General features: G+C 36.3%; 2 protein-coding genes across 2 annotated transcripts in view; both read left to right on the top strand.

Moving 5' to 3' along the window:
- The window catches only part of LOC123565002 (40S ribosomal protein S24-like), a 146029-nt gene extending 135077 nt beyond the window's left edge, over positions 1-10952 (top strand). Inside the window, exon 5 of the mRNA XM_053537604.1 lies at positions 10941-10952. Coding sequence (XP_053393579.1) covers positions 10941-10943 — 3 coding nt within the window. The 3' untranslated portion in view covers positions 10944-10952. The remainder of the gene's footprint in view (positions 1-10940) is intronic.
- LOC123565008 (nucleolar protein 11-like) overlaps positions 6601-22964 on the top strand; it is a 255647-nt gene continuing 239283 nt past the window's right edge. The window contains exons 1-5 of the mRNA XM_053537597.1: positions 6601-6734; positions 12092-12205; positions 13144-13200; positions 15399-15599; positions 17008-17203. Of these exons, the coding sequence (XP_053393572.1) occupies positions 6603-6734; positions 12092-12205; positions 13144-13200; positions 15399-15599; positions 17008-17203 (700 nt within the window). The 5' untranslated portion in view covers positions 6601-6602. The remainder of the gene's footprint in view (positions 6735-12091; positions 12206-13143; positions 13201-15398; positions 15600-17007; positions 17204-22964) is intronic.

Genomic DNA, 22964 nt, shown 5'->3' with positions numbered 1-22964 from the left:
TACAGACAGTAATTCACTTGATTAGGATTTAATCAGTGACAAAGAAAAATAGGTAGATAAATTTAGGCTAGAATCAATATTTGACATGTTGAAGTGATGATATTTTCAGTTATATATCTTCAGGAAAATTGCAAACAAACTTTAAATGAATGTTAGATTTCTTTTTGTTAAATGTTGACAAAATCACAACTATTTGAAAATAAAATATGCACTAAAAAGTGTTAGTTTCAGTCTTTCTTCAATTTCGTAATTGTTGTGACAGGGTTGGCATCCATTTTTGGCCAACAAAAACAGAGTTGGACCAACCATGAGTGACGATAAAATGCTGTTGGCCCAATGGAGGGCCAACGAAAAGTGTAGGATACCAGTTGTTGGCCCAAATGGAGGGCCAACGATAAGTGTAGGATACCAGTCGTTGGGCCAACGGTGTGCCAACCGTTGGGCCAACGTTGCGCCAATTAGCAAAATGGCGTTGGGCCAACGTTGGAAATCTTCGTTGGGCCAACGAAGAGTCTGCCGTTGGCCCAACGTTGGGCCAACGCATGTCTGCTATCTGGGATTGTTATTCTAAGTATTTCTATAAAATTAACCAAGTGCAATCATACAACTAAGTAATTAAAACACAACGAGTGTTTAGCACAAGGTGTAAATTTATTCTGAAAAGCCTTAACATGTGGCGCTAAAATATTTCTAGAAGTTGAGCATGCGCAGACATCAATTATATAAAGGGGTCAGTAAAGGTTCATCATATATGATAATACTACATCTCCCTGCTTTAAAAAGAAAAATAGCGAAGAAACATCAATTAAACACTATTGAATTATGTACTGGCATCTTGAAATCTAATATGAATTGTTTAACATAAAACATTTTTAAACTCTAGTGAAATGTTTGAGTGTTTATTTATTTCTTATCATAAATTACGTCTTATATATACACTTGGGTAATGTTTATGCAGTCATTAGTTTTCCAGGTAATCATTTACTCCATTCATTATTGCTGCACCGGTTATTTGGTTTCACTACTCGACCACTGCGCATCTGATAAACTGTGCCTGACCTTGTTTCTAGGGTAAGATAAGATAAGATAAATTTTATTTTAAGTCGGCAAGACAGAGAAACAATACAACATAAGCGACAGGCGCTTTTTAACCGACTTTATATAACAAAGATAAACAGTTAAAACGTATAGTAAACAAGCTGTAAAATAAGAGATAGGGTTATTCAAAATTACATGTAGCAGTACAACATGAAGTTAAACCTGTGAAAGACCTGCTGATCTTGACCAAAAGCCTAAGAACTGCTTTTAAAAGATAAACATGAAATAAAAAACTGAAAGGCAAAACTGGCGCAAAAAGCTGAATAAAAAATATGCTAAACGAGAATATCACCTCAGATCAGATCTGAAATGAACTGAGCAGCAGCTCCTTCACAGTAGCACATAAAACATAGCATGAAAATAAGATGTAATAATGACAATAGCACATAGAGAACATAAAAAGCATGCAAATTATTACATAAAAATAATAGAAGGAAACGTGTGCAACTAAAGCAACAAAACAAAGAAACCAGCTAAAGCAGCTAAACACGGAGAACAAGGCATAGATATAAGTCGACTACACAAGGAAACAAGGTATACAAAAAGTAGCTAAAGCATGCAAAGCAAGACAAGTATTGACAACACAATGCAAAAAGCACAGCAAGTAACTAAAGCAACTAAGCATGGAGAAAGAAGCATAAAACTATGTCAACTACACAAGAAAAGCAAGGTACACATACTAAATTGTAGCAAACTATGAGGGACAAGGCATACAACAAAAACAGCTAAACAAAGCAAAAACTAACTGGTTGGGTGTAATGAAAAGAGATGCCGTCCGGTCCTGCGGAACAAGCTGCTAAGTATGTTTGCACATTGAACATTTGCAGTCTTGACCATTCCAGTGTGAAATTAAGCTTTTAAATTGATTAAAACTAGATGTTTTCCTAAAATTTTCTAGGAGCGAGTTCCACAGAACTGGAGCGGCATATCTGAAGCTTTGTTTACCATACCTAGTTGTTGTTACCCGGGGAACTTCTAGTAGGTTGGAATACCTAAAATTGTAACCAGAATCATGAATATGAATTAAATCATTTAGAACAGATGGAGCGATGTTGTTCAAAATATTAAATGTTTCTATGGCCATTGCTCTAGTTCTTCTGATATACAAGCTAGGAAGGTTTGCTTTACTAAGTAGTTGTTCATATGTACTTAAATTATCTTCATAAACAAAACGAAGAGCTCTTTCTTTTATTTTTTCAATCTTATTTGTACTTTTATTGGAACAATAATGCCATGTCAGAGGACAGAAGCTGAAGTTTGATAAGATAAAGGAGTGAAAAATAGTTAACCTACTTAGTTTACATAGATTTCTGCCTATTCTTTTCAATATGTTTAGTTGTTGTGCTGCCTTACTGCAAATAGTACTAATATGATTTTCGAAATTGAGAGAATGTAATGGGGCTTTGATTGGTCTGGAAATTTCCAGTATTATTTTGTGGAATTTTATCTCGAATATTATCTGAAGGCTCTTGATGGAGAATATTTGGACAGACGCCTGTGCTAAATGAAAACTTTTCTCGCGTACTGTTAAAGAAGCGGCGGTTTCGGCGGTAAATTGAGCCATTTTCAGTTTGAATTTTGTGTGATCTTTCCATCTCTTTTTGTAGAACTATGGCTGGTTTCCAAGTTTTCCCAAACTGTACACTGCATGATTGACCTTCATGAATTTACCGTGTGGGCAATGATTTGGAACTTTTATCATAATAGCTTTTTTGTGTAACCTTGCTTTCTTGCAGAGATTTTCGAAAAGATTTGTGACTGGTGAAAGCTTGTTTTAATTGTTCATTTGTTGTGGGCAAAATAGATTTTAACCGTCAGCCAATCAACAACTGCGCAAGCTGGGAGTACCCGCAATATAAAGGGGTGTTTCTATATTCTAAAAATGCCAAATATGGGTCTGTTTTGCTTTGGTGACATTTTTTCATTGATCGTTTAGCAATGGAAACCATTTTTTCAATGAACCATTTGACTGGCTGTACCCAGGCGAAGATGCGAAGATGTAACATATTTGAAGTCCCAGTCCTTCGGAGCTGAATTGTGGCCCATTATCGCTGGATCATATATGTGGCAGTGCGTCTACTTCAAAATAGTTGTTGTACATATCCGCTGTGATGAGGTAACCACGTCCGTCAAGCGTGAATAGATCGGCGGCAATATGCTGCCATGGTCTTTGGGGCGCAATGTGGGGATTCATGGGTTCCTTGACATTCGATGCTCTGTGTGTTAGACATAGTGGACATAACATAATATCCTTGGCTCTGTTGAGCGTTTTAGTCTCGCCCATATGACCTACATGAACTGCGTTGATCATTTCATTACGCAGTGAGGTTGGAATGACCAATGTCTGGCCGCGGAATATTATGTCATTTGCTGTCGAGAGTTCATCCCTATTGTTGTTGCTAGTGGTGTTGGTGTTTCTGCTCTTGGGATGTTTATTGTTGTTGTAAGACCTTTTGTTACTGTAGTTGTTGTTGATGATACTGTTGCTATACCTTTTGATGTTGTTACTGTTCTTGCTACTTTTGTTGGTGTTTCTGCTCTTGGGATGTTTATTGTTGTTGTAAGGCCTTTTGTTGCTGTAGTAGTTGTTGATGTTACTGTTGCTATACCTTTTGCTTTTGTTACTGTTGCTGCTGTTGTGACGTCCATTGTAGTAGCTGCTGATCCAAACACTGAGATTCAGACTGTGATTCTAGCTCAATCCAGACTGTGATTCTAGCTCAATTCAGACTGTGGTTCTAGCTCAATTCAGACTGGGATTCTAGCTCAATTCAGACTGTGGTTCTAGCTCAATTCAGACTGTGGTTCTAGCTCAATTCAGACTGGGATTCTAGCTCAATTCAGACTTTTGTTCTAGCTCAATTCAGACTGTGATTCTAGCTCAATTCAGACTGTGGTTCTAGCTCAATTCAGACTGTGGTTCTGGCTCAATTCAGACTGTGGTTCTAACTCAGTTCAGACTGTGGTTCTAGCTAAATTCAAACTGTGGTTTACTCCGTAGTATCACTTCATTACGTTCGACTTGGGAGTATTTTCTGTACAATCACAGTTTTGCTGTTGTTGTTTTCTGCCAATGATTCCTTGAACTGGAATAGGATCTTTCCGTTAGGAAGATAACCTATCATCAAAGGGTAGCAAGGGGCCTTTGATATTAAGCTTCTGGAGGTCTCAAGTTACATTGGGAACCTGTATCTATTTTGAAATTAATTGGGTGGGATTTTTGCCAATTGCAAGTGTAACCATTGCGCAATCAGGTCGATAAGTAGTAAAATCATATACCGTACAAACAAAGAATTCCTGATCGTCACTGGATAAGTCCGAATCATAGTTTATTTCATTAACCGTGTTTTTTGGATTTGCACACTTTTTGAACATGATTTACTTTTCCACATTTTAAGCACTTTTTGCCCTTCGCTGGGCATATCCGTCCCTGTGAGTGTAGTGGCCCGCATCTCGAACATGTAACCTTGTTTTTGTTACTGCGTTTTCCCCGCCATTGAGATGCCCGTTTGTGGGGTGGTGCCACGTGGTGTATGTCCTTATCGACTGGTCCCGACATAGAACTAAGCTGATGCTTTGAGTATTCCATATTTTGCGCGATTTGCACGGCTTTATCTAGCGTTAGCGCTGCACCTTCATTAATTAGTTTCTCGCGCACTTTTGATGAACTCGTTCCAAACACTATCCTATCTCGGATCATCTCGTCTTCATTTTGAAAACTACAGTCCCTCGCGCACATTCTGAGTCTTGTAACGAACGAATCAAAAGTGTCGTTTTCCTGTGTTTGATTGTAAAACTTATACCTTGCGAATATGGGGTTAAGTTTTGGCTGCACGTAAGTGTGAAATCTTGTGTAGTATGTGTCTATTTTCTTGGCGTCTTCAGCGGAAATGTTTTTCCACGTGCAGTGTATGTTTCTCCATTTGTGACTAATCCATAATAAAAAATAAGAAATATGTTCTTCCTGTGTTTTCCCTTTCAGTGGACCCGTAAACATTAATTTTGCATGACGTTCAAATTTCTCGTAAGCATCAAATTCTGATAAATTTGATGAGTCCCAGTCCATTTGGGTGATACTTGTTCATTGAATTCCATTTTTCTGTTTGTTTTTTTCCCCCAATAAATACAGTGATATCAATCCATTTTAATGTATCTTTTCCAAGTTAATTTTGTTATATTAATCCAAATTATTACTGCTTTAAGTCACTTTTATTCTGACACCATGTTGTATTGTTATTCTAAGTATTTCTATAAAATTAATCAAGTGCAATCATACAACTAAGTAATAAAAAACACAACGAGTGTTCAGCACAAGGTGTAAATTTATTCTGCAAAGCTTTAACATGTGGCGCTAAAATATTTCTAGAAGTTGAGCATGCGCAGGCATGAATTATATAAAGGGGTCAGTAAAGGTTCATCATGTATGATAATACTACACCATATAACATAGGCTAATGAATATGCAGTAAAATAATAAACATTGTGTGGATATAAAATAGAATCTACCCTGTAAACATGAAGTCATTGGGACAACGACGGAAAACCATCAAAGGATAATCGTTGTTGGGCCATTGTTGATCCAACAATGATTAATAAGTATTGTAAATATATATAGCTGTTGGGCCAACTTTAAATTTCAGTTAGAGATATATGTTTTCTTGACAAAAATATTCTTAAAACCCCCTTATAACTCTTGAATTTTGCAATAATTATACTGTAAGTTTACATATTCCATATTGTTCTTTACTTAGTAGTTCATTTATTTTGTCTTTTTGTAGTCATTGCTACCCATTTTAGAGAATCAGAATGCATCCTAAACTTGTTTGTATCTCTGCTTCCATTCTCTACAATAACGCTCTTTTTAACACCTGTTACACTTCTGCAGCTCTTAGGCAATTGCATAATTCGAATTGCTTTACATTTAGATTATGACTGTAAAATGGAAAAAAATCTGCAAATATCTACATTATGATGGTGTGAAAAGAAGCTGGGCAACACTTTTACACTTTTTTCTATCTTTTACTTAATATCATACATCCTTAGAGCGTTCTACTTTTTTACTTTTTCTTTCAGTTTCTCTTATGTGCGAGTATGTGCGTGTGTGCGTGTGTGTGTGTGTTTGTGGTGTGCACGTCTGCGTGCTGTGGGTTTCGTTTTGGGAGACTGCGTTTTTGGTATGTGGTATTCACTGTTTGATATGTGTCTTTGTTTTTTATACATTTTCTTATTCTTGCGCACTGTCATTGAATTGTCAAGTCTGACAGTATGATGTACCAATGTAGATGTAGATGTGACATCAATAGTGTTAATCATATTAATGCTACATGTGAAAATTTAAATAGTCATGGCTGTTGTGCAGGACAGACATTTGTGTACACTACGGTAGCGCTTTTATACTGTCGCACTGACGGGATGTGTGACGTCACGCTCTATGTATAGAATGGGACAGATCATACAATTGTGCAGAACAAATTCTACCAAATTCGTTAATCAAACATAGCAAGATGTCTGCGCCCATGGAAAGCATTGCGTTTTGCACAATATTGAACGAAGTGGACTTTCTGAATGTGTCAGAGGGTTATACGAAAGATACTGTGATTTTGTCTTCAAAAAAGAAATTGTTCGATGTCTACAAGGTAGATATTCGCCACAATGGGCGGAAAAACAATGCCCATAGTCAAATGTCATATGTTTTCGCGTTATGTTTACAATTTCCGTACATCGAGGGCTTAGAGCGAAACTGGTCTATCTATATATAGAAATAGAAGCAGATAGACCAGTTTCGCTCTAAGCCCTCGACATGTCAAATTCTTTAACTAAATTTCTGTTGGTACTTCTAGGCTAAAAAAAAAAATATGTGTGGTTCAGGTAACATTGGTAAAAAAAATAGGGTAGGTAGGTAGGCTTTTTTTTTTTTTTTTTTTTTTTTTTTTTTTTTTTTTCTTCTTCTCCCTTTGACGCCAGTTGGTACAGACATAGTTGGTCACAATTCTGTGAGATATGCACATGGAAAGCATCTCAACAATATATGCAATTCTAAGTGGCATTCTGTTATAAATAGGTTACTACATGGCCAGTTTTCGAGTTGTCTGATTGATTATGAATTTCCATAAATACATCTCCGACGAGGGACGAGTGAAGCATTGCCTTCATAATGCGTTTCTGGTCGCCGTGAATACATTTTTCCACTGTCAAGGCGAGAACACTAGCTGCTGCCATGTTGAAATCGTAATCGATAAGACGCTTGCATCGATTCGTATATTTTCGTACTCAATATTTTTCGTACCAGGTTAAAAACCACAAAAAACTATAAAAAAAGTGTTAGGGTCGGCGATGGAAAAATAGGGTCGGTCGGGTTACCTGAACCACACATATTTTTTTTTTTAGCCCTATTGGTCTTATAGAAGCTTCTTGAGTTCTGGTACTTGTCTTCTATATCTTATTATGCTTTCTACCTTTTTAAACTAGGCAGTGGCTAGGATTACGGTACAGTAATAAAAATAGACAGGTATTTACTTACGATACTGTAGATCAATCAAATGTTTACCAGCAGTGTCCATGCCCTAGTGGTCAGGTGATTCTAGGATTACAGAAGTTGCTTATTCCTAGACAACCCTATGAGGATAGGCTAGGATTACAGAAGTATTTAAGAGGCATACCTGTCAAGTTTCCAAAATATGAAAGAGTGAGATTTGTGCGATCGCGACAAGGGGGTGGTGGTTGTGGGAGGGGGAGATCCCCTCCCTCTGGGGGGGTTTGGGGGATCTCCCCCAAGAATTTTTTTAAAAATATACATGAAAATAGGCATTCTGGTGCTTTCTGAGGCCAGTAATATGAATTTCAGGTCCACCCTTTTTTGCCTTGCTTTAACACATTCTATATGGAAAACACATGATTTTTTTTGTTTTATTTTATTTTATGACAGATCTACAAGAAAATTTAGTTTTCTAAAAAAACAAATAAAAAAATAATGTGATTTTGTCACTGCCCAAACAAAAAAAAAGGCCCAATAAACACTGTCAATAAACGCCACTAAAACCATGATCCGCAAGCGAGTTGTTAATCTAATAAACGCCATCAAAACCGTGTTCCAATTTCACATGCAAATGAGCTAATGGATCGCTAATTAACATAAATGTGTCATTTAACAACACGCTAATGGAGTGCACAATAGATCGCTCAGTGGAACGCATAATAGATCGCATAATGGAACGCATAATAGATCGTATAATGGATCGCTTAATGGATCACATAATGGATCGCTTAACGGAACGCATATATAATAGATCGCTTAATAGATCACTCAATGGAATGCTTTTCATCAAACTGATACATTCCTAACTACAGGCTGTATTTAATTGAAACCTGATGCATTCAGTTTTGGCAAATCGTTTATGTGATTGGGTATAGCCTGGATTTGCAGAGATATGCAGTAACTGTTGAAAAGGTCTTTCTGTTAAAATTATTCAAATATTATTTGTTAAATAATATATATTATATATGATAAAAATTTAGCAATCATTCAACATTTTCATGATCATCTGGATGCAGTTTTATACAAATCGTTTGAGAAATCATGCAGCTACATGTGTAACAGAAATTCCATCTTAAATTTTGTAAAATATGGATAGACAAAGAGAAACATACATTTATTAACTAGTTTCCATATAAGAAAGTATACAGGTCATTTGAATCAGCAGTGTTATGCATTTGATAAATCTTAGAAGTCTAACATACACTTATTTTATTGAAATCTATAAAGAATCACAATGTAAACATGCATTTATTTATACTGAATTGTAAGTACATGTATTAAGAAAATACCTTTAGTTGTAAATCATAGAAATTAAATGAAATAACAACCACCATTTTCTCTTCAGTAAATCCACATCATGTCCAACCCCTACAGTTATAACCTACAAAATGCACTAATTTCTGTCCCCCAATATTATACCTTAGATGAGATTACATAACATAACCATAGCAACTAGAAAATCTGCTGTTATATAGTACTTTGGATGGATTAAAACCATATGTTTCCTGATAAAAGAGGAGAAAGCCTTTTGAATGGCTCTGTAAAGTTAATAACTCACTTCAAAATCGCGATCCATTTAATGGAACACGTTCCGTTAGCGATCCATTGCCACCATTTCTTGATTGTTTCAATGGATCACTGATGGAACGCACTAACAAACACCAAAAAAGCGGTTTTGATAGTGTTTATAAGGTGTTTTTATAGTGTTTATTAGACAAAAATTTTGTTTGGGTGAAACTGTTTTGAGTTTTTATTACAGCCGTGATATAAAATGTATCTATGAACCTAAATGTTTCATACAAAAACGTCTCACTGATCTACATATTCTACTTTCGATTTGAAATGTACTTTCGGTTTGAACCTGCACTGGAAAAACGGTTTTGCATACAACTTACTTCCTACATAGCTTGCAGAAAGCAAAACTAGGTCCGTTGTCTGCTTTTCTAAGCCAAGGAAATTCCAGTTTCCACGCGTTGTAACGTTATATTTTGACAAATATTTCTTCTTTTTTTCTAGCAGCTTCATGTTGTTTTTTAGTGTCGGTCAAGGTCAAGTGCGCGAATGGTTCTAATATTTTTCCGACAATGCAACGTCCACGAATAGCATAAATAGTAACCAGTCAGTCAATATCGATGATTTACGTAATTGGCTCGGACACTGACGCATCAATTTGATTGGTACAATCTCTCTCGGGAAGCTTCGGTTAAAGCAAAAACTGGCCAGAACCAGTTTTGGCAGGTCTGTTACGTAATCAGTACATTGAAAATGACACTTGACATGTGTTTTCTGTTTATTGTTGTCTCATCCTGTCTTAAAATAACGATGCCAGATGGCAAATTAGAGAAAATAAGTGGTCCACAAATTTTTTGGTCTGATTTTTTTAGAAAGCGTGAGAAAATGCTCCAAATTCGTTAAGTCGTGATCAAACCTTGAATTCGTGAGAATCACGATTCAAGCGTCAGACTTGACAGGTATGAAGAGGCATCAAATATATGTTAGGACATGCATAAATGATGTTGTAAACTTATTTATTTCACTTAAAATAGCGATTTTTCATGCCTGCCGTATTATTTCATGTTATCGATCTGCCATTTTGGTTTAGTATAATCTTAAACATATTAATGGTGACACGCGGAAATATTGTTTTCATCCTATTTAATGTTATATATAAGCATTCAGTTATAGGTTGACAATTAATTATGCGCTGTTGATGAATGATTATGAATGATAAAAGTTAAGTCTTAATGAAAATAGTAATGTTTCAATGTTTACATAATTGTCCAACTACATCTGGGCCACACCACGAGGAGGTGTAAGTTCGTGGCCCATTTTTTCTTTTTCTTTACAGTTTCCATAAAAAATAATTGTTTTTTAAAAAAAAATATTGTTGTAATTTTGTTTTTTGTTTAGAGTATGTTATTATTTCATATTCATGATTTTGCATTTTTTTCTTTCATTTTTCATTGTTTCTTCTTTAGTTTTTTCTTTTCTCTTCTTTTTTAAAAATTTTTTTTCTACATATACTGGTTTCCCAGTAGTTTCCGGACCAAAGTAGTTTTCCGGACCTTTTATATTTCGTGCTGTATAGACTTTATGTCGTCGTTAAGTATCTGGGTAACAATATCATATCATCTAGACCTTTGTTGCCTTTACATAGCAGCGAAACCTGGCATTATGAAATTGATTCATTATTTGAATATCCTGGTTGTTTTAACTTACTTCGATGTAATGTTTACACAAGAGATTGTCAACTGCAGGGGAATTATAGTTACAGTGCGCATACGCAGTAATTGAGGCCCCTTGAAAGTAAACATCAGTTAATTGATGCTCCCATTTACAGACGATACAGTAAAATCATTCCGATCGTAATAAAATAAACGAAAGTCAGAAAAATATCGACCTATTTACTTTACTACAGCATTAAATTATCGATTAAAAATAGGAACAAAAATAGACAGGTATTTACTTATGATACCGTAGATCAATCAAATGTTTACCAGCAGTGTCCATGCCCGAGTGGTCAGGGCGTTAGACTACCAATTTTGAGACCGGTCTTGTTCTTTTTTTTTAAAGTTGTTAATTAGATCTATATTAAAAGTTCTTAATTTCTTTTTTTTTTGTAATATTACCGGTCGGTTAAATACGTCCCGTCATTTTAGCGTGACGTTGCAAACGTCAGTCAAACGTAATTAGACGTAACTGTAATGAGCGTATTATAAATCTAGTATTTGTTAAATTTTTTAAATATACTTTTCAAATCCTCATCAGGCCTTACTGCCGCCTTAGAATTATGATTTAATTTTGAATATATATAACAAAATTGGAAATCTTTGCTTTTACAGAGAGGTTACAACTTTTACAATGAAAGGTTCGGAAAACTGCTCGGACTAACTGAGATATTAATGGAATTAATTGCCCTGTTTGAGGCCTCATCTACATTTGTGTTATGAACGCAAGTGTAATACGGATTCTGCATGGTGTTAACAAAGAACCTAGCATTTGTTCTGTGAAAATTTTATGTTTTTACTATGTTTTGTTTGAAAGTTACTGGCAAAAAATAGCGATTTCGTTCCGGAAACTACTGGGAAGCCAGTACGAACCCAAAATGGCGGATCGATAACTCGAAATAATACGGCATGCATGAAAAATCGCAATTTTAAGTGAAATAAGCAAATTTACAACATCATTTATGAATGTCCTAACATATATTTGATGCCTCTTAAATGCTCATGTCAGATTTTTTTGAATTCACCCCATTTCTGACCATATATATTTTTATTCTATCAAGCATTTTCAGGGGGCATGTGTCATACAGTGTTAGTGTTGACAGTATTCTTGTTTATTGTGGAATTTCAGCATCTCTGCTTGATGATTTGTTAAAATCAATATTGTTATTTATTATCATGATATATCTATTTTCTTACATCATTTAGCTTATGAATTGAACTCTGATTTTAGATTTCAGACCAGAAGTCTGTGAAGAGTTGGTCTGTTAGACATGGTGTAACGTTGACAAGCCCAGTTCTGTGGAATCCTCAGCTTGAGAAGTTTGTGACTGTTGTAAACAATCAGGTATACAAAACAATACGTATAATTATTATTCTAATTTGGAAAATCCATGCATATTTCCATTAAAACACAGAAATCTGATGTAAATGTTTTTTATATATGTTCTTTAGATCTTTTATCTCCTGCCAAAATGCCAATATCAGCAACAGATAATCAGTTTTGAATTTGGTAATCTGCTTTATTTGGCAGTTTACTTTATTTAGCAGAAATGGTCATTGAAAAAGGAGGCTGTCGTTTTTTTAGTTTCAAACCTTAGTGCTGTTTTCATCATATTTTCATAAAATGTTAGATAGTGTTAATTTAGAGTAAACAAGTTACTGTCGTATTGTCATTAAAAATTCATTTTTCTTCTGCAGTATACTGGTATATGTTTCATCAATGTCAGTTCAAGGTTTGCTTCAGCAATTTATTTTGCATTTAGCAAATTGAATGTAGAAATTTTGAAGGTGAAGCATATGCAGACTGTCCGGGTCTGAACATGCTAAAGATTATGGGGCTGGTAACAAAACAATGTTAACATTTATTATGTTTTCTGACGGTCCATAAAATCATTTCTTACAGTCAGCTTCATATCAGAAAAGTATCCAGATCTGTTTGTCATAATGATTGCAGTTACATTGAATGTGATAGGCAAGAAAAATGTTTGCACATATCAGCCTGTGAATTGCAATTTTTTTCTTAATCGCTGGGACAGCATGGATAAAAACCCTCGCTTTTCATTCCATGCTGTTCCTCAAGTAGGGAAAACTCTGTTTTACACAGGCAGGTATGTAAGATCCTTATATTGAATTTGTTCTTGCTGTTAGATAATTGTGGCTGAGCTGTATATACTTATATGCAGGTGATTGGTCCTATCCTAAGGAGTACCGTTTTATAACCAACTTTTGGAATGTATGTTTGGAAATTTCAGTGTTATCACATTTTTTATTTGTGCATTTAAGGATGTACGGTTGTGGGACAAAGAAAATGCAGATTTTGAAAAGTCAAAGAAAAAACAGGTGTAGTATGAAATGTTACCGGTACTTTATTTTTAGCTCGACTATTCGAAGAATAGTCTAGCTATTCTACTCACCCTGGCGTCGGCGTCGGCGTCACACCTTGGTTAAGTTTTTGCATGCAAGTACATACAGCTATCATTTAAAGGCATATAGCTTTGAAACTTATTTATTCTTTTTCTAGGTCAATTACCAACCTCACTGGGTCAAGTTCCATAACTCTTACATGTATTTTGAGCAAATTATGCCCCCTTTTGGACTTAGAAAATTCTGGTTAAAGTTTTACATGCAAGTTACTATCTCCAAAACTAATGCAGATATTGAATTGAAACTTCACATGTGTCTTCGGGGTTATAAAACTAGTTGATAGCACCAAGTCCCATAACTCTGACATGTATTTTGGCCAAATTATGCCCCCTTTTGGACTTAGAAAATTCTGGTTAAAGTTTTGCGTGCAAGTACATACAGCTATTACTAAAAGGCATATAGATTTGAAACTTATTTTTTCTTTTTCTAGATCAATTACCTACCTCACTGGGTCAAGTCCCATAACTCTGACATGTATTTTGGCCAAATTATGCCCCCTTTTGGACTTAGAAAATCCTGGTTAAAGTTTTACATGCAAGTTACTATCTCCAAAACTACTACAGATATTAAATTGAAACTTCACATGTTTCTTCGGGGTTATAAAACTAGTTGATAGAATCAAGTCCGATAACTCTGACATATATTTTGGGCAAATTATGCCCCCTTTTGGACTTAGAAAATCCTGGTTAAAGTTTTGCGTGCAAGTACATACAGCTATTACCAAAAGGCATATAGCTTTGAAACTTATTTATTCTTTTTCTAGGTCAATTACCAACCTCACTGGGTCAAGTTCCATAACTCTTAACAAGTATTTTGAGCAAATTATGCCCCCTTTTGGACTTAGAAAATTCTGGTTAAAGTTTCACATGCAAGTTACTTTCCCCAAGACTAATGCAGATATTGAATTGAAACTTAACATGTTTCTTCGGTGTTATAAAACTAGTTGATAGCATCAAGTCCCATAACTCTGATATGCATTTGGGTCAAATTATGTCCCCTTTCGAACTTAAAACTCTTTTGATATTTAACATTTTGGGTAATAATTTCCTGCTTCTGTGACAATATTTCGAATAGTCGAGCTTGGCTGTCTTATGGACAGCTCTTGTTATCATTTAACTCAAAATACCTTAATAATTATTATTGTTAAAGGTATACATAGGTGGGCCGGTGGTCTTGTGGTAACACGCTTGACTGTCAATCCAGAGGTCTGGGGTTTGAATCCCGGTCCATGCACTGGAAATTTCTGAGATGCTCTTGAGTGTCTCCCACCTAACTTAGAGGCCTGTACTGGTTCTTCCCAGGAAAGACGGCTTCGCGTGTATAGGTGCTATACACTGGGCATGTTAAAGAACCAGACTGTCTATTCGCAAAGAGCTAGGCTAAGTTAGCCGAACAAGTCTGTATCTAAAAAAAGGACTTCTCTCTATCTGTTCTGGGGGCTTTATCTCACTCTGTCCCTCTGGTCAGATCACTGTGTGTCTGTACTAGCAGAGGATGAATTTCGCGCCCAGTGTGACTGCGTTTGCTATATGTAAAGCGCCTTTGAATGTGTTTATCATGAAAAGGGTGCTATATAAATCTGGTATAATAATAATATACAACAGTGTACTTTGAATTATAACAAGAGATCTTAATTTATCCATTTTGGAGATCTCAAACTGTTAAGATTTTATTTATCTTTTGTATGCTGTTGTTGCCGAGATGGTGTCAATCTGAGTCATTTTAACCTTTACCCTGCTAATTTTCTGAAATGGACTGGTCTGTCATTCAATTTGGGCAGTACCATTTATTATTTGAAGGGGTGTTCACTGAAAACTTATTGACAGAACAGCGAACAGTGCAGACCATGATCAGCCTGCACGTTCCGAAGAAAGTAGCAAAAATTTGAGTTCCACTTCTGACAGCATAAAAAGTTAAAAACTGTTTTTTGAGATTTATATTGAGTAAAACTACTTATTCTTATGCAAAAATTATATTTGAGCCGCACCATGAGAAAACCAACATAGTGCGATTGCGAACAGCAGGATGCGCAGGCTGGTCTGGATCCATGCTGGTCGCAAACGCACTATGTTGGTTTTCTCATGGCGTGGCTCATTTTATGTCATCTGTTTCAGTCAAGCACCAAGATCCATGAGGTCATGTCTTGTAGTGATTATGAACCTGTGATATTGTTTAGTAACGGAAAAGTTGATTTACTTAGCAAGATCAAGGAGGACCATAGTAGAGGGCCTTTAACAAACAAACATGAGATATACTGGTGTAAGACAGTATGTGTACAGTCTACACTGATGGTGCTGTTTGCAGTCATTACACAGGTAAGATAAGAGTATATGATTGTTAGATACCACGCAAAAAGTGTATTGAAGTCATATGAAAGTTTCAAACTATGTACATCTAAAGTATGAGAATGAGTTGCCTAAAACAGGGTCATTGTTCAGTTTGATTGGCCTTGGAGTTACCCAAAGCAGCATTGTTAATGTTTGTTTTATTTCCTATCCAAGGGTACACAACGGGTAATTACTAACATTAAACTTTTGCAGTCTTTCCAGAATAAAGTTAGAGAGTCAATCATTTATAATCTAAGCTTATTAAATATGATTTGTGCCCAGGATTAACAATTTAAATCACGTATATGTGCAGTCAAACTTGTGCTTAAAGACCACTTGTGAATAGAGGCTGCTAGTTTTATTTTCAGGCAGCCAGTGCTGGAGGTGTACTATCGTGATTAATCACTGTGAAGCATCCATATGGCTTCTGTTCACACTTCTCTTTAAATGACCTGTCCTCTGAAACTATATTATGAACATTGGTGAAATTTGTCTTGAATGGTCCTGGTATAGTCCGCTTTCAAAATTGTTCAAAAGGTTTGTCTTGCATAGGGGCCACAATGTTAAAAATAGAAAACTATATAAAAACTAAAGCCCTGGTCTGCTTTTGCAAAAATTACACAGAAATGTTCTTTGGGTGACCCTTTACAACAGCTGTTCCAATTTACTCAAATTCATCCAAACACATGGTGACTAGAGCTTAGAAATAGAAAAAAAATCTCAAAACAACATCTCCCCTGAACTGATTTTGAGGTAATTTCTTGGAAATATTTCTTGGTTGACAGTCTGTCCGTATGTTTGAGCTGTGAAACTCTGGTGAGCAATATAGGGCCATCATGGCCCTCTTGTTTATTCAGATATTTGCAGTGTCTTATAACTATGAATGAAACTGCCAACAGATGAATACCACTTCATGACTTTCCCAATGGTGATCATTTTTAGACTGGATAATCGGGATTGGTCCATCATTCAATTTAGGCAGTATCACTTGTTTATCAAAGGGGTGTTCACTGAACATTTACTGACTGAGTAGTGAACAGTGCAGACCATGATCAGCTGATCTTGGCCTGCACTGGTCGCAAAGGCAGAATCACTTGCCACCAGCAGGTTTAAGGTTAATGGAGAAACTAAGTACAAAAAGTTGTCATCGTTTCTACAAGTTGGCAATTTAGACACACAATAAGCATAAATAGACAAGTGTGATGCTGTTAAAGACTTGTGTTGAATCCAGTTTTTAAAAAGAGAAAAACTTGAAGATATTGCATCCTCCTCTAGGGAAAGTTCATGTGTCAAACAAGAGAAAACTGGTCATACAAGATTCTTCTTGTATCAGTGTAACAATCTGCTGTTTTTTTAACATGAAACAGAAACTGACAGAAGTATTTCTCTACTTCAGAAAGGTGTTGAGTTACACACAAACAAATATAATGCAGATAACAGTTCATGGCATCACACTGTAATAACTGTACCACAAACAGACAGTTCAGCAACACATCACACCGTACAAGCGGTACCACATTCAGACAGTTCAGCAACCCTGTGTTCCTGTGACGCTATACCTCTGGCTGACTGTGTCAATGTATTCTGTCTCTGTAAGTAGCTGTACCATAAAAGTATTGAACAGATCAAACAGACATGCAGCAAAAACAGTATTCGGGAATATTTTTGTGTCACAGTAACTTTCAAAAAAGCAGCAAAAGTATACATTTTGTTTGAGGACTTTTTGCGAATATTTCATAAAGGCGATTAATTCATTTTGCGGTCAAGGATGTCAAGGATAATTGAACAATTATCAATTAACGATCTTGTCAGATCTGATGTTTTTATCAGCTAATTAAATTGGTAATAGTTGTTTCTTCTTTGGCATAGATTTAATTGTGTTTGACATAAAATCTGGTAACTGAAAATGATTTTGGTCTTGTATATAGGGAGTGATGGGAAACTAAGTTCTCTAAGAGTGAACCAAGGCAGCTGTTTTCCAGGACCATGCCACACTATAGCAGGAGTTAATAAAGATAGCACAATACTGGTCGTAGATGATTTTCACATTGCAGTAGCTGGAGTTGCAGATAACAATATCAGTAAGTACGGTATGGACAAAAAATGCGTGATTGTATTACTTTAGGGACCAGCTTTAGCTCTACATGAATTCTTGTATTTCTTCTGTTATTATATTTTAATTGTTCTTCCTCAAACAAAAAGAAGGGGTCCTCCTGGCCGATTGGTTATGGTCACGATTTTGAATCACTTGTCCCTCATCGAGTTCGAGCCTTACCTGGGGCCTAGAATTTTTCATGTGAGGAAGCCATCCAGCTTGCTTTTATGGAAGGTAGGTAATTCTACGCATTTGCCCAGCTATAATGAAATAATGGCAGGAGGGGCACTTGGAGTCTTTCCCACCATGAAAAGCAGGAAGGTCACCATATGGCCTATGATTGTGTTGTTGTGACGTTAAACCCAACAAAAACAAAACAAAACATTAAACAAAAAGAATATGAAACAAGCCCATATTATCAGCCCTATTGCGCATGTAGTCAACAGCTTGATTTAGTACAGTTTTACTTTAATCATATATTTATACCACTGTTAACATAGAAATATTTGAATCCTAATATATTGATAAGCAAGAATTGACTAACACTGACATTTGTATATATATTTATGTAAGATACATATAAAGGTGAATATAAACATTAAAATTCTGGCCCTGATGAAAAAACAAAATTAAAAATTAAATGCCTCTCCTATGATTATTTGTGGTTGCGCCAGTGTTTGAATTATTTATTTCAGCTGGTCTAGGTATATTTGACACAAAGTTTGGCCTCTTGAAGTCATGGCAACCGTTTCCTGACAAATGTCTCTGTAAGCCAAAGGTATGTATTTTTGATATTCTTTTTAGCTCACCTGAGCCAAAGACGTCGGTCAACATTTTCTTAAAAAATCTTCTCCTAGAACACCGCTGGGCAGATTACACCAAACTTCACAGAAATGATCCTTGGGTGGTCCCCTTTCAAAATTGTTCAAAGAATTGAATTCCATGCAGAACTCTGGTTGCCATGGCAACTGAAAAGAAAAACTTTAAAAATCTTCTTGTTTACATAAAAAAATTTACCACTAGGTTGTTGAACCCTAAAGTGACCTCAGTACATGGCCAAGGAGCCCTCTATTGTGGTTGGTACATTGACTTTTTGGACTTAGAAAATTCTGGTTAAAGTTTTACATGCAAGTTACTATCTCCAAAACTAATGCAGATATTGAATTGAAACTTCGCATGTGTCTTTGGGGTTTAAAACTAGTTGATAGCACCAAGTCCCATAACTCTAACCTTCATTTTGGCCAAATTATGCCCCCTTTGGACTTAGAAAATCCTGGTTAAAGTTTTGCGTGCAAGTACATACAGCTATCATTTAAAGGCATATAGCTTTGAAACTTATTTTTTCTTTTTCTAGGTCAATTACCAACCTCACTGGGTCAAGTTCCATAACTCTGACATGTATTTTTAGGAAATTATGCCCCCTTTTTGACTTAGAAAATTCTGGTTCAAGTTTTACATGCAAGTTACTATCTCCAAAACTAATGCAGATATTGAATTGAAACTTCACATGTGTCTTCAGGGTTATAAAACTAGTTGATAGCATCAAGTCCCATAACTCTGACCTGCATTTTAGCCAAATTATGCCCCCTTTGGACTTAGAAAATCCTGGTTAAAGTTTTGCGTGCAAGTACTTACAGCTATTAAAGACATAAAGATTTGAAACTTATTTTTTCATTTTCTAGATCAATTACCAACCTCACTGGGTCAAGTCCCATAACTCTGACATGTATTTTGGGCAAATTATGCCCTCTTTTGGACTTAGAAAATTCTGGGAAAAGTTTTATATGCAAGTTACTATCTCCAAAACTAATGCAGATATTGAATTGAAACTTCATATGTGCCTTAGGGGTTATAAAACTAGTTGATAGCAGCAAGTTGCATAACTCTGATATGCATTTTGGTCAAATTATGTCCCCTTTTGAACTTAAAACTCTTTTGATATTTAACATTTTGGGTAATATTTTCCTGCTTCTGGGACAATATATCAAATAGTCGAGCTTGGCTGTCTTACGGGCAGCTCTTGTTGATTCACAAAATTATGTCCTTTTATTCCTTTTCATTACTTCATATCAACTCAAAATGAGATGAGACGAGACTTTAAATAGCCTTCAGGATGTGATTTTAGATCAAGGTCCTTTGTAGGATTGCTTTAAATCCTGCATATTAAACAGCCAAGGGAAACTTCTTGAACTGTACCTGAAATGACTAACATTCTCCTGGAGGAGTTGCCCATTGCAACCAGTGTTATTGTAAATAAATTTCATGACTGCATGTTAAAGAATCAAGGGAAGTTTCTAGAATTAGAATAACGTCTGTATCTTGCTGTATCCTCCAAAACCTGAAATGATTTACATTTTTCTGGAGGAGTCGCCATAGCAACCAATGGTGACTAAATACATTTCATAACAAAGGGAGCACCAGTGTCTGTCTGTTTGTTTTTAGCTCACCTGAGCATGAGGTGCTGGGGATGAGCTATTTTGATCACCCAATTTATGTTGTCCATCCTTCTTCCATGTATTAACAATAATGGATGCATGACATCCATTTTTTTCTTCTTCAGGTGACATCTCCTCTGAAACTGATGGTCAGAATTGCACCAAACTTGGTCAATATCATCCTTGTGTGGTCTTATGTCAAGTTCATTCAATGGTTTAGCTTGGCCCCTTTTAGAGGCCACTAGAGCTAAAAATAGAAAAAATCTTTAAATAACTTCTTTTATGAATTGCTTGATTGATCTTCATCCCATTTGGTCAGCCGCATCATTATTAAATCCTCTTCCAAGTTTGGTCAAATGGGGGCACTTGGTACCTTTCAGGGGTGGCTAGAGTTAAAAGTACAAATACTTTTAAACAACTTCATCTCTTAAATGGCTTGATGGGTCTTCACCAAATTGGTCTGTAGCCTCATTTTAAGGTCCTCTTTCAATTTTGTTCAAATTTGGGCACTTAGCCCCTGTTAGTAAAAATAGAAATACATTTATAACACTTCTTGATGAAACTTTATCCAACTTGATAGATGTAGTGTCATTATAAGTTCTTCTCCTAAACTTGTTAAAATGGGGGAGTTGGGGCTGGCACAAAAAGTAAAAATAGAACCATTATCATATGAGCCGCGCCATGAGAAAACCAACATAGTGGCTTTGTGACCAGCATGGCTCCAGACCAGCCTGTGCATCTGCGCAGTCTGGTCAGGATCCATGCTGTTCGCTAACGGTTTCTCTAATTGCAATAGGCTTTGAAAGCGAACAGCGTGGATCCTGACCAGACTGCGCGGATGCGCAGGCTGGTCTGGATCCATGCTGGTCGCAAAGCCACTATGTTGGTTTTCTTATGGCATGGCTCATATATTTTCCAAAATACCATCAGCCTGTTCCAATCGTCTTTGTATTTTTTTCCATCCAATTTTTAAGACTACAGCCTCTGGAACTTTTCAACATCGTGAGCAATTTATGATCCTCTTTCAAAGTTGCTAAGTCTCTAGTCTGTTTAAGCTCTGAAATTCAGGTGAGCAATCTAGGGCTGTCATGGCTGTCTTGTATTAGAACTTTGAGTCTATGTTTGAAAGTAGTCAAATACTTTTATTTTTTGTTACTTTATTTCAGATTTGTAAAGTAGGAGGTAATTTGTTTATGCCATGTGGTACAACACTGTACAGGTACAAGTATGAATGCGAACCATCCACTTTAGTCAGCCTTCTAGGACAGGCGAAAATAGACAGTGCAGACAGGCAGTCAGTCCCGGGTCACTATACATGGAACCCAAATAACATGGTATGGTTTAGTCTCTTAGAGGTGTAGCCACATTGAGGTGTCTTGGTGTTCTATTTAAGGTTTAAAATATTTTTTTCGGAGTTCATGCAAAATGAACCACAAAATAGGATCGGCAAATCCAAAATCATGCTAGTGATTCGTGTTTAATTTGCTGATCCTATTTTGTTGCATTCTGTTGCATGAACACCAAAAAAAATTAATTCATTTCTTATTATATGCCCAAAGGGAGACGTATTATGTTATGATGCCGGTGTCTGTCTGTCTGTCCAATCGTCCATTAGCAATTTCGTGTCCGCTCTGTAAATCTTGAACCCATTGAAGGATTTTCAAGAAACTTGACACAAGTGTCCACCACATGGAGACGACGTGCAGAGCACATGTTTTGGATAGCTTGCTTCAAGGTCGGGGTCACATTTAGGGGTCAAAAGTCATATGACTTTGTTTTGTGTCCGTTCTGTAACTATTGAACAGCTTGAAGGAATTTAAAGAAACTTGGCATAAATGTTCACCGCATCGAGATGACATGCAGAGCATTTGTTTCGGTGGCTTGCTTCAAGTTCAAGGTCTCACTTAGGGGTCAAAGGTCATACCTTTGGGTGTATATTGCTCCGCATTGCGGTGCTCTTGTATTTACATTTTATTTCTTTTCCTTTTGTAAATAAGGTTATATCGTAAATTTCACAAATTTTGTTTCATTTAACATTAAAATCAACTTCTGGCCATTCTGTTTACAAGATGGAACAACTGTGAGGCCGTCTAAGGAAAGTTCTCCCTGTCTGTGCGTGAACTGTAAAAATAGCGGCCTGTTATAAATAAGCAGCATTGTTATAACTTTGGCACCTTCCCTTTTGCTGTTCATACAAAATAAACATCGTGATTTATTCTGTTTTGTCAAATCATTGTATGTTTGTAATAATTTGCAAAACATACCCAGTGGTTGTAAGCATGGGTGCCCTTCTTAAAAATTTAATTTAACTCGGAAACAATAATTATGTCTCCCCCCCTCTGGGGGAGACATATTGTTTTTGCCCTGTCCGTCCGTCTGTCCTTCCGTCAGTCCGTCCGTACGTCACACTTCATTTCCAAGCAATAACTGGAGAACCATTTGACCTAGAACCTTCAAACTTCATAGGATTGTAGGGCTGCTGGAGTAGACGACCCCTATTGTTTTTGGGGTCACTCTGTCAAAGGTCAAGGTCACAGGGGCCTGAACATTGAAAACCATTTCCGATCAATAACTAGAGAACCACTTGACCCAGAATGTTGAAACTTCATAGGATGATTGGTCATGAAGAGTAGATGACCCCTATTGATTTTGGGGTCACTCCGTCAAAGGTCAAGGTCACGGGGGCCTGAACATTGAAAACCATTTCCGATCAATAACTAGAGAACCACTTGACCCAGAATGTCGAAACTTCATATGATGATTGGTCATGAAGAGTAGATGACCCCTATTGATTTTGGGGTCACTCCGTCAAAGGTCAAGGTC

Source organism: Mercenaria mercenaria, chromosome 2, assembly GCF_021730395.1.
Source record: "Mercenaria mercenaria strain notata chromosome 2, MADL_Memer_1, whole genome shotgun sequence".
Classification (NCBI taxonomy): domain Eukaryota; kingdom Metazoa; phylum Mollusca; class Bivalvia; order Venerida; family Veneridae; genus Mercenaria; species Mercenaria mercenaria.
Note: the sequence above shows the minus strand (reverse complement) of the source record. Positions and strands in the feature narration are given on the sequence as shown.